Raw genomic sequence first — 16,881 nt, forward strand, 5'->3', positions numbered from 1 at the left:
TTATTATTCAAATTTTAATCAAACCCTTTCTGTAAATATTGAATAGGATTAAAAAATGAATGTCTTAATTCGATAGGATGCACTTATTCCATTTTAGTCACATATCTTTGTGAGATATCTCTTTGAGCTATATTAACTATTAATATCAGGTCTTGAAATAAATTGACCTTAGACTGCTTATCTTGTCCACCTTTATTTTCTCTCTCATCCCATAGACTGATGCTTACTTATAAGTTAATGCCTGACATTTGTCAGTCACTTTCATTAATGGTGCTATTAGTGACACTTGCCTTTTTAATATTCCTGCCACTACCCTTTTTGGGTTTGGTTTTTTTTTTGGTCATCTTTTTTTGTTAATAGAAATTGAGTGCCTTCGATATACCAGGCACTGTACTAAGTGTGTCCCTTTTAAGGGAAAGAAAGCTGAGGTTCAACAGAATTAAAGTAACAGAATGAAAATGGCAGAAATGGGCTTTACACCCATTTAGGCTAATACAAAGCCTATTCTCTTTTATTCTGTGCTGCTGCCCCTCTTCCTGTGTACCCAGGCATTACACATTCCACAGTTGAATTGTGGTCTGCATTTTTCATTTAACAATTGTCCTAAGATAGAAGTGTTCCTTCTGTAGAAGTGACTCTTTGGATTATACTGTCTTATTGTATGTCATAGAGGAAATTATGTATGCCAGAAACATTCTCTTTAGATCTTAAACAGTGACACTTTACATCAGAAATGTAAAAAGACTACTGAGTATAACAACCACTATCATAAAATAGTAATTTATCTGAGAGTGAGATTGCTCCAACCCTGCCTAGAAGAAAGAATGTGCTATTAGGTATATGAAGAAATAGTTTCTTTTTATGATAAATATAATGAATGGTGTATTGTATAGTTCTTTGATTTTTCTCAGTGATGGTAGAGACTGGTACTGCAAGAGACAGCTCCATCTGCAGCTGGAAGATTATTTATTAGCAAGTCATACTAGCATTGTACTATTCTGTTAAATCCTTTGCAGGCATTGAATTTAAAGAAATACTTTTATTTATGTATTAAGTTATAGAATGCTGATCCAGTATGGCTGAATTGTAAGGATCATCTTTATACACAGGTATCTACAGGAGGTGGGATACACAGATACTATTCTAGATGTGAAGTCTAAACGAGTGCGAGCTTTGTTGGGCTTTTCAAGTGATGTCACGGACAGAGAAGATGACAAAAATCAGGACTCACTTATAAATGGCACAGAAGGTGAAGTTAAAGATACAGCAATGATTGGGTAAGTATTTTGTCTGGAAAGTGTTTTAGCTATAACTTTAGTTTTTATTAAATATATTTGGTTTATGGGTGATATTTATGGTACTTGCACTTTTAGATACTGCTACAGAAATAATTATAATAAGGTTTAATAGGAATTTAAAATTCATTTATTAGAAGATAACATGTCATGATTAGAGTTTATGATATTTTAAGAATATTTTTTATTTAAGATATTTGCTTGAAATTTATGGATTTAATGCAGATTTTAATATCCTAAAACTTAGTCACTTACTATTAGAACTTCATAAAAGATCTTATTTTGGAAATTCAGTTAAAATTTTTAAGAAGTAAACCTTATCTTAGCCACTTTTATTTAGTCAGGGGCACTGATGGCTTTTCCCTTAGATTGTCAAATGAAAAAATGATAACAGCCAACACAACAATAGCCATGCGGTGTGAATGAATAAAAATTATACCCTTTTTTTGTCTGATCGGCAAAAAATATATTTTTTGGTGTCACAGAATTTTAGTAGTTTATGTGTGCCATGACATGAGAAAGGTTGAAAATTGCTGTTCTAGTGAGAACACAGTTTCTGTTCTCTGGACCATAAACTAAAATTATGAGATTTAGGTAAAGGTTCAAAAATATGACTTTTGTAAACAGATGTCATTAGGGTCTTCTTAAATATATTCATTAATAATTAAAACTACATTAAATTGTTTTTATAAATGTGAGATGTAGATTGTTTCTCTATGTAGACATAGACAGTGTAGGCATTCTTGCTTATAGTTTTACCTAAGCAGCGGTTCTCAACCTGTGGGTCGCGACCCCTTTGGCGGTCGAACAACCCTTTCACAGGGGTCGCCTAAGACCATCCTGCATATCAGATATTTACATTACGATTCATAACAGTAGCAACATTACAGTTATGAAGTAGCAACGAAAATAATTTTATGGTTGGGTCACAACATGAGGAACTGTATTTAAAGGGCCAGAAGGTTGAGAACCACTGAAAAGGGTTAACAAGTCAGTATAAAGGCCTCAGAAAAGACCACTTTAGTTGTCTTGTGTTTTGGTCTGACCTATCTTTTGAAGCTGACAAGGATATTATTCTGAATGTCTAATTATGTAGAGATGAAGAATAGGGTGGAAAAACCTCAAACGTAGCTTCCAGCAGATTTGAAATTTATTATTTGTCTTGAAAATTTCGTCCATAGTGTGGCTATATTTTTTTCATAGACATACCTTCGTTTCTAAAATATTTTTTAATGAACTAGAGAGAAATCATCCTTTCTGGTCATTAGGAAATTGTTTACTAGATTTATTTTTAGGGAACTAAATTAAAATCTTAGATATTTGAAATCATTTCCAAAAGTTTAATGCTCACCAATAGGATGAAGTTTTGTAGAAATGTTGATTTGAATAATATATTGTATTTAGTAACGTGATGTGCACATTTGCTTTTTTTCAGCTCATCAGCTGTTCAGAAATATAAGATAGCATCAGAGAAAAATGACATATTTTCTAGTTATGGAAACTTTTAAAAAAATATTTTATTGATTTTTTACAGAGAGGAAGGGAGAGGAATAGAGAGCTAGAAACATCGATGAGAGAGAAACATCAATCAGCTGCCTCCTGCACACTCCCCACTGGGGATGTGCCCGCAACCAAGGCACACGCCCCTGACCGGAATCGAACCTGGGACCCCTGAGTCCGCAGGCTGACGCTCTATCCACCGAGCCAAACTGGCTAAGGCATATCATGGAAACTTATGTGTCACAGGAAGAGTAGCATAGAGGAAAAGAATAGAATAAAGTTGTGGCAGAGAGAAAAAATACTTTAAAGAAGAAATACATGAAAGTTAACCTAGGATCAAAATACATCTGAATTAGGAGGGGTTCTTTACATTAGATTCCCGTTCATCTAAATAGATAGGGTTGCAAAGTACTTTAAAAAGTAATCACTTCCTATATTATACTTTCATGGATAAGAATCAATGTCATTCATAATGTTATTTGAGGAAATGTAGTTACAATATAAACAGAAGGTAGTGCATCATATTACAAATTAATTCTTATGTTGAGTTTAAAAAATTAACTGAGCAAGGTGTACATGTTTTAAACCAGGAAATCTGAGTTAACAGATTCTGCCTCTGTGCTGGATAATTTCAAATTCCCTGAAAGTGCAGCTGCAGATTTCAGTGATGAAGACGAAGATGATGACATTGATGGACGAGAGAAAAGCGTCATTGATACTTCAACAGTGAGTTGGATAACTCAGATATAATTATTTTTAGGGACTCGTATGCATACTGTAAAAATAATACATATCTTTCAACCTAAACCCATAGCTTTATTTTTTTCATGAATTTGAAGCAGTATAAAAGTTTTTAGTATTGAGTGCACACTCAGGAGTATTTTTAGTATAGCAGCTTTCTGTTAAGGGCCTCATTTTTTGTTAATTCATTAAACATTTCAACATTCTATAGAGCTGGTGAATATGGTAAACATTGTCTGTTACAACAATGCAGTGTTATTCGCTGCTATAAGACAATAGAACTGACAGACCCATTATGGTGCCTAATGGGGACTGGCATCAACTCTAATTGATAATTGATGCAGTTTTCTTCTTGTCAGGGTTGCTTTGGTAGACAAGTTCTACAGACTTTCACAACTCTTCCATTAGGTTTCTTCAAGCTAGTTTAGGGTTTTTCTGTAATTTTGCTTACATCTTTGTAAGTTTATTGACTCTCCCTTGGTAGTTTCTTACAATAAGAGGTGTCTCTAAATTGCTTTTTCTCACTTCTCTTCCCTTCTCTATTCTATCCCCTTCTATCCTGTCCTTCCCCCTCTTCTTTTTTCTTTTTCCTCTTCAACTCCCTTCTTTCTCTTCTTCCTTCTACCTCCTTTTCTTTCTCCTATTTTTAAAGTAAGATATGAAAGCATGCTTTGCTTTGACTAGGAAAATATTCACATTTCCTCTTCCACTTTTATTTAAGAAGAGCGAGGAAGAATGTAAGGTAATAGAAAGCAGATTGAACCTGAAGTTAAAAGCCTTGGGTTTAAGTCCCAATTCTGTTACTAATTATCTGTGCTTATTAATCCTTCAGGCTAAACTTTTTAGTTTGTAAAATGAGGATTATAATACACACCCATCTCCCCAGAAGATTTTGTGAAGAATATGAGACACTATATGAAAATGATATATTTAACTATAAGTATTTTCTAAGTGTGACTTCTTTGTTCTTTATGTCCTCTGCTTCCATCAGAGACTGTCAAATTATTATTTCCAGATTATTGTTTCTCTGGGCAGGAATGGGGTGGAACCTTAGATATAAGGAAGAAAAGTAATACATGCTTATTACAATAAACTCCATCCATTCCCATTTACTAATCTACTCTCCATTGGTAACCACAGTTCACTTTTTTTCTATGTCTCACCATTAAAAATTCAGGAGTTTTTGTTTATTTGTTTAAATGGGATACTTGACAGACAGTGGTTTTCATCTTGCCATTTATCTTCTTTCTTCGTTAGGTTATATAGAGGAGATGAGACCTAGAAACAGTTTTTCCCCCCCAAAAAGTTAGTTTAGTGACTTAATACCATACTTAGTAATAACTAATGTTGGAAATACATTTAGACTCTGAATTTACGGTTCCAGCTATTTTTATAGCATTTCTTGATTTTAGGGAAATATTCTAAATAGTCAAACCAATTATTCTAGCATCATTTAAGAATCCTTGATTTCTCCTATTCAGTTTTCCTATATACCAGGAAAGGCAGAGTAGGTTTCACCCACTGTGCCAGCTTTCTTCTATTGATAGTAGCTTCCTGGAGTGTGCATTGAGAAGGATTCCTGAGGCTCTGAGTGCTGTGATTGACAAGTGGTATCAGTCATGAGCATGAGAGCAGGGCCATCCAAGTCAGGTAATCGTTATCTCTTAGAGTCTACTTCTAGAGTCTTTAGTCTGACCCATTGATCTGTATGTTGAACCATTATATGTTTAAACTACTCAAAATAGTCCAGGGATGAAGTTGATCAGATCACGCTATTTCTGTTTTACATGAAGTGAAGAAGCTGAGGTCTGAAGAAGTGGAGATACTGAGTCCATTTTTTCAAAAGAAGCTGCAAATCAGTTGTCCTACTTTGTTTGGGCTTCTGGTTGTGGAGGTGACCAAAAAGGAGATAATTCATAAAAAGTATTGGCATATAGATCTCAAAAATCATCTTTGGCTCGGCTGGTATGGCTCAGTGGTTGAGCGTGGACCTCTGAACCAGGAGGTCATGGTTTGATTTTCAGTCAGGGCACAGCCCAGGTTTATCCCCAGTAGGAGGCGTGCAGGAGGCAGCTGATCAATGATTCTCATCATTGATATTTCTGTCTCCCTCTCCTTTTCTTTCTGAAATCAATAAAAATGTGTTGTTTTAAAAAATCATCTCTGCGTGCATTAAGGCTAAGTTTTAATCTTCCAACTGGATTTGTGGTTCCAGAGATTCCTAAATATATAAAAATGAGATATTACAGCCCTTACTAGATTTGCTATTAAATCTAAGTCAAGTCTCACTCTGAAACATCCATATTTTAGGAAAAACTTGAATATTATAGAGAGTTATTGGAGAAAATTGATGCAAGGCTGGGATAGTAGAAATAATAATGGGAATTCCTTTCTTATCCCCCCCCCCCTCCCCCCCAGGCCACAAACAGAATAGTTTCTAAGTGTAAGGCATGCATTACTGAGTTTGTAGTTTTTGTGATTGTAAATTTTATAAGGGAATGATATATTACAGTTAAAATTGATCATGGTTATATTCTGAAAGCTCTTGCAATGTTTTATGAAGTGTTTCTTTCTTTGGACAAACTGTATCCAAGAAATACAAGATTTGGTTGTGTTTCTTATAATAGAGTACATATTTTTATCTATCTAATTTAAATAGATGTCTTATATTCCAATGTTTTCAATATATGACTCCATTAGTTTATTTACAGTAAGAAATCATTGAACAAAATTTAAATTACTACTTTAAAATGTATAATATTATAATCTGTACACTTTTTAAAGAGACATCTGTTTTCCACTCTTGAATAGGTATTACAAAGATACACTTTCTGAAGGAAACAATTAATTGGGTTTTGTCACTCAATGGTAAAGGGGTACCTTCTCCTTTATTTAAATTACTTCCATAATACATTTTAATTTGGCATGTTTTCTCAATAGATTGTTAGGAAAAAAGCATTGCCTCAGAGCAGTGACGATCGAGATACAGAAGAAGCTCTAAAGGAGTTTGACTTCTTGGTTACATCAGAGGAAGGCGACAGTGAATCTAGAAGTGCAGGTGACGGAACAGACTGGGGTAAGGAAGGGTACTGGATCCAACCAGAGACATTATGTAAAGAAAAGAAACAAATTTTTTTTCAGGAGGGAAACATCTTAAAGAACACTTTAAATCTCTTATAAGTTGAAATGTTGATGCAATGAACTTCTTATTACCATCACCTTTTGTCTAGGGTGTGTGTGTGTGTGTGTGTGTGTGTGTGTATTGTGTGTGTTTAAAGAAGATTGTATAAGTAATTATTTCATTTTAAAAAATGAATACAGTATGAAAATAATTTGAATTCACATAAAGAATGTTTTCTATTTTCTGCCTAGATAGTAAAACTTGCAAATCTAGATTTTGTGGAAATTGAATATGACAATGTATTAGAGCAGCAATGTGCTGCAAGAATTTTTAAAACATACAATACCTGACTTTTTAGTCAGGGGCACATATCTCTTTTCTCTTAGATTGTCAAATAAAAGAAAAAATGATATCAGCCAACACAGCAAAAGCTGTCAGTGTGAATGAATCAAAATTATACCTATTTTTTTTTGTCAGATTGGCAAAAAATACATATTTTGGTGTGCTGCAGTATGTTAGTAATTAGTTTGTGTATGTCATGAGATGAAAAAGGTTGAAAATTGCTGCTTTAGAGGATTTAGAAAGCTCATCTCTGGCATCTTCTGTACAAAAAGAAATAAAGTTTAAAAATTATAGTTATCATTCCAGTCAGGTTTTGTCAGTTTGCACAAGGCATCAGATTTTTGTGTGAATTGTTCTAAGCGTGTTTACTATTTTAACTGTCTAACAGGAGTTAAAACAAGTGTTTTGGAATGAGAGAAAATTTTCGAGGTTAAAGAATTTTAGAACACCCTTAGTTTACAGTCTATGCACTTTAAAGACTGATAAGGTTAGAGAATGAATAACTATCCTAATATTTTCTTGTCCCTTTTCCTTCAGGGATCTGATAATGTTAATACCACTTCTTTTTCATGGCAAATATTTGAAGAATTATTTGGGATAATCACTTAAAATCATAATATGGCGAATATAATGGCTATTTTAGTGACTGACCTTTTCCCCCTCCCCAGAACAAAGTTTGGAAATCAGAGGAAGTTAAAGTGAAATGAGTCTCTCTTCTGTCTTATTCCCTAATGTGCTTATATATCAAGTTATTCAGATATTTCAGGCAACAATTCTACCAATATAGCTAGATCACTGTGCTACACAAAGGTCTTTTCTTTAAGGAGTCATACATCTGAATAATAATAGTTGGCCCTTTTCATTGCCATTCTTATTGCAGTGGTGATTAGGATTCATTTTCCTTCAAAGACAGCTGTACTGTCCCATATGTAACTTCCTTAGCTTTAAGGCATGAGTTATGGTCCCACATCCTATCTAATAATAGGCAAACATGGTAATTGACCGTACCTTTGCTACGCCTCCCATGGGCTAATCAGCATGATATGCAAATTAACTGCCAACAAAGATGGCGGCTAATTTGCATACTGCAGGCAGGGCGGGACAGTGCCATCCCGCCTGCCCCACCGCCATCTGGGCCTGCTATTTGTGACCCGGGGTGGTGGGGCGGGACAGCGCTATCACGCCTGCCCTGCCTCCATCCAGGCCTGCTATCTGCGACCCAGGACGGCGGGTGTCTGTGTGCGACCCAACCCGGGGTGGCTGGGAGATGCAGCAGGGATCAGCCGGCCCGCCCGGTTGTCCCGTCTGCGACCCAACCCAGGGTGGTGCCCCAACCCCCGGATCAGCCCTGCCGTGTGCGCAACCCAGGGCTGCGCCCCAACCCCCGGATCAGCCCTGCCGTGTGCGCGACCCAGGGCGGCACCCCAACCCCCGGATCAGCCCTGCCGTGTGCGCAACCCAGGGCGGCGCCCCAACCCCCGGATCAGCCCTGCTGTGTGTGCAACTTGGGGTGGCGCCCCAACCCCCAGATCGGCCCTGCCGTGTGCGTGACCCGGGGAGGCGGGGCAGGCACCGAGGGATTGGGCCTGCCATCTGCCACCTGGGGAGCGGGCCTAAGCCAGCAGGTGGTTATCTCCCTACGGGTCCCAGACTGTGAGAGGGCACAAGTGGGGCTCAGGGACACCCCCCCCCCCAGCCAGTGCACAAATTTTTGTGCACCAGGCCTCTAGTATTATATGATACCCGTGTGTACATTTTAACCTAGCCTGCTACGAAGTTACTGGTGAAAATCTGAGGCACTGTTCCCACATCTGAGCTGTCGCACTCTTTAGTAGTGTACTGGGTATTTTTGTTTATGAATATGAGTGAATGGAATCTTTCAGTCAACTGGAGGTTCCTTTACCAGGACTTTGATCTTATGTGTTTTATACTTCTAAAAAGCATTCCACTTTTAAGCAATTAACAAAACTAAATGGCAAATCCTGTGCAGTTGAATGGACATTTAAACCATTTTAAGTGCTTCCTTTATCCCTCCTCACACCCCTAAAAAGGTGAATATGCTTAGGTTAAGAATCTTGTTAGTTTCTGCCAAGTAAATAGATTGTACCACACAACTTCTATGACCTTTCATTGCTATTGTTATTATAAGTCTAGTTAAGATTATGATAAAGATAATGTTTTTATTTTTAAAAAATTAAGACTAATTTAAAATCACACAACTGAAGGCACTTGAGGATCCAGAAGCCACCCAACAGATTACTGTTTATTCTGGCATATTTTGGTTTAGTCCAATCATTCAACAAATTTTGATCAAATGCCTTCTGTGTGGCAAGTGTTCTAGGTGAGGATCTCTATCCCTGTTGTCCCTGCAGTCTAGTATGAGGATATAGGCACTAAGCACAGTACATGAATAGTATGTCAGAAGATGATAAATGCAATGGAAAATAGAAAATGTAGAACAGAATAAGGCGGATAGAGAGTGGTGGGTGTGGGGTCATTACAGTTTAAAATAAGGTGTACATGGTAAGTGCCATGAGAGGATAACATTTGAGCAAAAGACTTGATGAGGGAAGTTAGGGATATGGTATCTGGAGAAAGTGTTTGGGAAAAAGAAAGCCAGAGCAAATGCCCTAAGGTAGCAGCAGCCGTAATATGCTTGAGGAATTCAAGGAAGCTAGAGTGGCTGGAACAGAGTTTTTCTAAGGGGAATATAGTAAGAAGTGACCAAATCATGAAGGGTTTTGAACACAAGGATGACAGGATCTGACTTTTATGTTAAAGCATTACTCTGGATGCTATATAAAGAACCCAGGGCAACCAGTCTTGATAATAGACTTGGTGGGGCGAGAGGACAACCATTGCAGCAAATTATATGGGGAATCCTGTGGATAGAACAGATTGGATGGGGAAGATTGGGAGTTTGATTTTGTTGGTTTAGTTTGAGATACTATTTAGACTTCCAAATGGAAATGTAGAAATGAGCAGTTGGATATATGAGTCTTGAGTTCAAGTGAGAGTTCTGAGCTAACACATGACATTATATAGTATATAAATTATTTTATAGTAAGTATAACATATATAACATTTACTCTTTAAATTTTCTTCTCCCAAAATAGTGAAAATTAGTAATTGTAATTTTTTTCTTACTAGAAGCTTTGTTTCCATTTAAGGAATTTATTAGACTGATTAAATTGTATAAATTTTGGATGTAGGTTAAGTTTTCAAGTATTCCTTATAAGTCCTATAAAATAAAAATGGTCATTTGTTGATGAACACATGCCAAAAACATAAAATTTTCTAAATGAAAAGATCATTGAAGTCTATTTGTATAATCTCTTAATAATAATCTCTCATTATGTAAATTAATAAAAAAATTTGTGATTCAATCCTGATTTAATTCAGAAAATGGGATGAAAATGAGGGGTTCCTGATTATAGCATTTTGGGGCCTAATTTAATAAAAGTCACATCTTCCAGGTGTGTGTGCTTTTTTTCTATGTCTCTTTCAAGAGAAATTTAATATTATTACCTAGGAAATTGAATTGGTCACCATTTCTTAGATACTGTGTTTTGTGTGACATATAGCTAATGTCTTTTTTAAGTTAATGATACTAAGAAGAAAATAGTTATGTCATTCATAACTATTGACTTACAGTGTTTAATATTTCATTGAAAAAGGCTGTTTCATTTGTTTTACTTTGTTTAGAAAAGGAAGACCAGTGTCTCATGCCTGAAGCTTGGAATGTGGACCAGGGAGTAATTACCAAACTCAAGGAACAATACAAAAAGGAGAGAAAGGGGAAAAAGGGGGTGAAGAGTAAGTGGAAAACATTGTATCTGTAAATCATAAATCTTGCCTCTTTCATATCCCCCAATTTTTTTTCAATGTTTTCCTAAAACTACTTACTCTTTTTCTTTTCTACTCCTGACCTCTTTCCTTTTCACTTGCTCTCAGGGGTTGAAATTAAATGGTTAGCTATTCAATTATGAACTTTAAAAGAAAAAAGAAAAACTATGCATATTATTGTGGAATCATAACGTATTTCAGTAATAAATCCAGAGCCTCATGAGAGTGTGGGACTATGTATTCAAACATAGTAATAATTTGATTTTTAAAAATATTTGTACTTAAATTACAATAATGATTTTTCACTGTTGATAGTTTTAGATAATTTAAATCTCATCTAGTTTGACCCTGTGGCAACCCACCAAAATTATTGCGTATAATTTTAGAGTTAAGAGACAGAAAGTTAATTTCTACCCCTGAATATTCTATGTGTTCATAACACACAGTTCATTTGCTTTCACCATTATATGCTATACAGGGCACAAGTATACAATTTCTCAAAGTATTTATTAATTTAAAACTTTTGGCCAATTCCATTTATAACATTACCAATTAGCTTTTTTGTTTTCAATAAAATGTGTGCCACATGAAAAATAGAAACTAAAATTAAATTTCTAGCCCTGTGAATCATATATATAATTCACTATGCAAACTATTAATAAAGTTTAGCAATAGCTCTAGTTAAGCCTGTAAAGTGGAAATACAAAAGCTTTCAAACATCCCTGAAAACATTAAACACCTTTTTAGGAGAACAAGGTGAAACTACCTCCTTGTGCTTCCACTTATTGACAGTATGAATGTGGGTCTTCCTTTTTTGGCAATAGGAATTTCATCCTTTGGGATATTAAAGTAGTGTAAAGTGAGATTAAAATCCAGTTTAGTAAAACATGTATTTAAAAGTTGTAGAAGACTGGAAGGATATATTTTTTCTTTTTGTAGTGGTGTTAAAGCTTATCAAAGACCAGTCACTTCTGTTAGGACATTCTTTTACAACCTGGTAGTTATTGGAAAACATTTAAGTGTTTATTTAAAATATTTTAGAATTTACAAGTAAGTTTGAATGGATAAAAGTCAGTGACCGTTTTTGATGTTATCATTGTGCCAACCATTACATAACTGAGAGATGATGTCATTTGATGTCTTCTCAATCTAAATTAAATCAATATAAATATTAAAATAAAAATATTTTGTACATTTTATCCAAATAAATTGATGACCAACCCCTTTAAACTGAAATTTTGAGGAAAATTTGTATATCATATATGAGAAAAAGAATATTTTAATTTTTAGATTGACTTAAAGTTGATATATCTCTTTAAGTCATTATGCTGCAATAATGTCTTGAAATGTAAAAGATCTTTAAATTGGAATGGTATCAGGACTTACGTAGACCCCACGTACTGTTATATTGCTTGTTCAGTTCTTGTCAAATATCAAGGCATTGCTGTAGTTGAAATTTAGCACTTTAAGATCTAAAACTGCACCATTTGACTGGAACAGTATTCCTATTAATAGAAGTTATTTCCTGAATGTAGGGATTATGATCAGTATTTAGGCATACAGCATAAAGTTTTTTAGTATGATGAGGAAAAATGACTCTCTGGGGAAAAATTTTAATGTCTTTTCTTGAAGCTGGAGAGGCTATAGACAGGTTCAGCACATTTTGTTTTCATTGTCAGTTCATATTATCTGGATAAATGGTAGTCTGGGAACAAGTCAAGACGATAAAAAGAACTGAAACAAAACTTTGAATCGATAAATGAAGCATTAATTTATAATCTATACATATTTTATTAGTTGAACTATTTACTCATTGGGGAAGATTGAATTCTTTTAATATCGTCTAGTAGATATATTTCCAGTCAAATTGTGTACTCCAGTCATGCTGTCTTGAAATATATTTCTAGGTATTAGTTAAAATTGCTTATGCTGGTATAGGAAAAAAACATAACGGACTATGGGTAAGATTTCCCATTCTTAATTAAACTTGTAACAGGAAAAACTACCGAAGATCTGTTTCAGCCTCTATCCTATATAAAACAGTCAAAACAGGGATGTGGGAGAATGAAGAATCAAGTTTCAGGTAAGTAATCAGCAGGGCATGAGACTTCACTTCGGGTACCATAGCTTCAGGATGTCAGGCAATGAATGCAACTTAATTTAAGCAAACAAACAAAAAGTGATGTTATTGTTTAATTTGGTATACAGCAATAGCTTCACAGTCTGTGGTGTCTGAATTTAGACCAATATGCAATAATGATAGAATATTATTTTTAATGGTTGAAATTGCACATGAACATTTTTTTTCATACAAATAGTGATGATATTTCATTAACTTAATTTTAAAAATAAATGTAAAATGTCTTTTCAAGAAATAAACTTTTAAAATAATTTGAAAGTTTGGAAAATAATTACTTTTTAATATAGTAGGGTAGCTTTAAAAGTGGATGTTGGCAGTTGTGAATAAAGTTTATAGCACCATTTCAATGCAGTTGAATAATTCTATATCCTCTCTTTTGTTCTCTCCCTCCCTTTTTTGGGCTAGGGCCCAATAGGTCAAAACTACAAGATATGCTTGCTAATTTGAGAGATGTTGATGAACTTCCTTCATTGCAGCCATCTGTGGGTTCACCTTCCAGACCCAGCAGCTCCAGGCTTCCTGAACATGAAATAAATAGAGCAGATGAAGGCGAGTATTTAAGACACTCTGGAGCATAAAAAGCACTTGGATATACATATCTAAATTCCTATTAGAAAATGTTCTCTATAAGAAGAATTGTATTCTACCAATACTTGTCGTTGCCCAAATCTAGATTATCTTATATTCACTGGGGTTTGATTCCAACTTCAATCTTTAAGACCTAAAAAGGGGTACACAAACTTAAAAACCAACTCTAAATTCTAGCTTAGAACATCTTTGCCATTTCAGATAAAGCTTCCATGGCCTTTGTGTGCTATATACATTTCTTTATTTTTATTTTATTAATTGAGGAGGCAGTGCCATACTTAAGATGCATTATAGTCTTAAGTTCTAAGAAATCTTAGCAATCAAATAAGGTTATGCCTATTGTTGCTTTCTCTCTTCAACCCTCAAGGCCGCTAGTTTAGCCACTGGTATGTGTTTTCAGGCTTTTCTTGGCCATTTCTTGAGCACTAGCTAAATTAGCCCAAACAATATGTATGGTCAAATCCCACAAATCTGTCTTTTTTTGTAGGAGTAATTTCTGTTTAGCATCTGCATAAAGTTACATGAAAATGATAGAAAACAAAACACCTGGGTGAAGACCTAGTCTCAGTCTTGCATGAATCTTGTGGTTGAAAATTGCTTTTCTAATTTAAATAATCCCCTCATCATTAGTAAATGTTCAGGGTTCTTTGAATTTCCTCAGAGGACATATAGTTTTGGTAAAACCCATTTGTATTATTGCTGCTTTAATAATAACTAAAGCATGGTGGTTTGAAAATAACTTAGTTTGTACTCCACTTTGTTCTTACAAGTTTTTTCAGTAGAGTTTCTGCCACTACTATTTTTAAAAGCACAAAGCTATTCTTTCATTTCTTTGACAAATATTTATGACTGAATAAAAAATTATAGGAATGAGCCTATTGCTGACAAACACCTTGTAAATTCAGTTTTCTACATATACTAATTAATAAATCTATTTGTTACTTTTAAGAAAAAATTTATTTCTTTAACAGCCAAAGTTTAAACTACTAAATTCATCTAATGAGCTCATAAATGCTTGTCATCAGTGAAGTTGCCACCTATAGAAAACTACAGAGTGACCACCTCTGACAGTTTGCATTTATAAAAAGTGACATTTTATTATTGGTCAAATTAAATAAAATCTGTATTTTATATAATAAATTTAGCGTTTTACTTTTAACTGGTTCTTTTGTGATGGTGACTAAAGGGATTGGATTGTTATATGTACAGTGTTATAAAGTAAGAGTATTTATATTTATCACAAAATTAATATGACATCTTGAAGCACAGTTGGAAACTAAAGAAAAGTGTTCAAATGGACACTTTAAGAATTTTTGTTTAAAATAAGCATTCTTAAATGAAATATAACATACCTACAGAAAACTGCTGAAGTCACCAAAGTGTAGCTCAGTGAATTATTACAAAGGGAACCCAACCATGTCACCACTGCCTCTAGACCAAGGAGCAGGACATGACCAGGACCCTAGAAGTCCTTCTAATCACTATCCCTTCTCTCCTCTTTAGAGGGTATCCTGATTTTTGTTGCTGCGTAATAGTTTTGCCTCCTATCAGCACGTTTCAGTCGTACCATTTTTATTTGAAATTTTCTGCATTCCTCCAGGTTATAGAATTAACAATTTTATTTGAATGAGACCAACAGTGTTCAGAATTACTTGCTATATATGTTTAATAATTGATAGAAATAATTTGGGTAATTAGCAAGAACTATCATGTGAGGAAAACTGACTCTCCTTTAGACACATTATTTTTTTGTGTAGTGTAAAAGAAAGGACAATAACGATTGGGTTTGTTTCATGTTTTATTTTTCTAATTAGATGACACCTTTAGCTATGATTATGATATGAAAAAAAGCAAATAATTCTTCAGGATTTTCTGCTCACTGAATTTTAGGTTTAAAAGCATTTTAAAATAATCAAATGTAGACATGCCCTTATGAGATTAATTATTGACTCTATAGAGGTGTTTTTGTGTTTCTTTTGTCTTCTTTCAGTGGAAGCACTGACATTTCCTCCTTCCTCTGGGAAGTCATTCATCATGGGAGCAGATGAAGCCCTTGAAAATGAACTGGGACTTGGAGAATTGGCAGGGCTCACTGTGGCTAATGAAGCAGATTCACTAACATATGACGTGAGTGGTCATTTTATTTTTGTTGCTTTTACTCATTTTTGAAAGTAAAAAGTTAATGTTATAGAAAAAGATGGTAATAAAGGAGCAAAACTTCACAAGTATAGAATTTTATTCATGATATATTATAAAGATAAAAATATTTTCCACATCATATAGGGATTAAAATTACGCGCTTTACCTAAATCTATACATTAGTACAGCTTGTTTATTGGTTTTAGGTAAAGGAAGGATTTCCCTTTTCCATTACTACATTTGAGTTTTGTTTTATGTTTTAGAGCATCAGTAATTAATTGAAATTCATGCCTGCCTAAAGATATCATTTGTCTTGCTTCTTTAGTACATCAGTATTCTGCTGAGAAGTGATTTTAGCTGTTATTAGGTAGGGATGTGTACAGGGTGCTCTGAAGGTTTTAAGGCTGACTCATAGTGATTTGGACCAAAATTGAAATTATCATACCTTGATGCAATCAAAACACAGTTGTTTTATAAATGCATTTGTAATTGTTCATCATAATAAATTGTCAGAAAAACAGTTGCTTCTTTTTTTTTTGCTTCTTTTTTTTTTCTTAATTAAATCTTTATTGTTCAGATTATTACATTTGTTCCTCTTCCCCCCCCCCCCCATAACTCCCCTCCTCCCAGTTCCCGCCCCACCCTCCGCCCTCACTCCCCACCCACTGTCCTCATCCATAGGTGCACGATTTTTGTCCAGTCTCTTCCCGCATCTCCCACACCCCTTTCCCCCCCAAGAATAGTCAGTCCATTCCCTTTCTATGTCCCTGATTCTATTATAATCACCAGTTCATTCTGTTCATCAGATTATTTATTCACTTGATTCTTAGATTCACTTGTTGATAGATGCATATTTGTTGTTCATAATTTGTATCTTTACCTTTTTCTTCCTCTTCCTCTTCTTAAAGGATACCTTTCAGCATTTCATATAATCCTGGTTTGGTGGTGATGAACTCCTTTAGCTTTTCCTTATCTGTGAAGCTCTTTATCTGACCTTTAATTCTGAATGATAGCTTTGCTGGATAAAGTAATCTTGGTTGTAGGTTCTTGGTATTCATCACTTTGAATATTTCTTGCCACTCCCTTCTGGCCTGCAAAGTTTCTGTTGAGAAATCAGCTGACAGTCGTATGGGTATTCCCTTGTAGGTAACTGAGTTTCTTTCTCTTGC

At 34.8% G+C, this 16,881-nt stretch overlaps 1 protein-coding gene across 2 annotated transcripts in view; it reads left to right on the forward strand.

Annotated features, from left to right (window-relative positions):
* STRN (striatin) overlaps positions 1-16,881 on the forward strand; it is a 74,891-nt gene that overhangs the window by 41,571 nt on the left and 16,439 nt on the right. The window contains exons 5-11 of one of the 2 annotated variants that reach the window (XM_081100634.1): positions 1,110-1,277; positions 3,386-3,521; positions 6,477-6,612; positions 10,705-10,815; positions 12,842-12,928; positions 13,391-13,534; positions 15,564-15,700. In XM_081100634.1, the coding sequence (XP_080956760.1) occupies positions 1,110-1,277; positions 3,386-3,521; positions 6,477-6,612; positions 10,705-10,815; positions 12,842-12,928; positions 13,391-13,534; positions 15,564-15,700 (919 nt within the window). The remainder of the gene's footprint in view (positions 1-1,109; positions 1,278-3,385; positions 3,522-6,476; positions 6,613-10,704; positions 10,816-12,841; positions 12,929-13,390; positions 13,535-15,563; positions 15,701-16,881) is intronic. The other variant, XM_081100633.1, reaches the window with a different exon arrangement.

This window comes from Myotis nattereri (genome assembly GCF_964212035.1).
Source record: "Myotis nattereri genome assembly, chromosome: 10".
Lineage (NCBI taxonomy): Eukaryota > Metazoa > Chordata > Mammalia > Chiroptera > Vespertilionidae > Myotis > Myotis nattereri.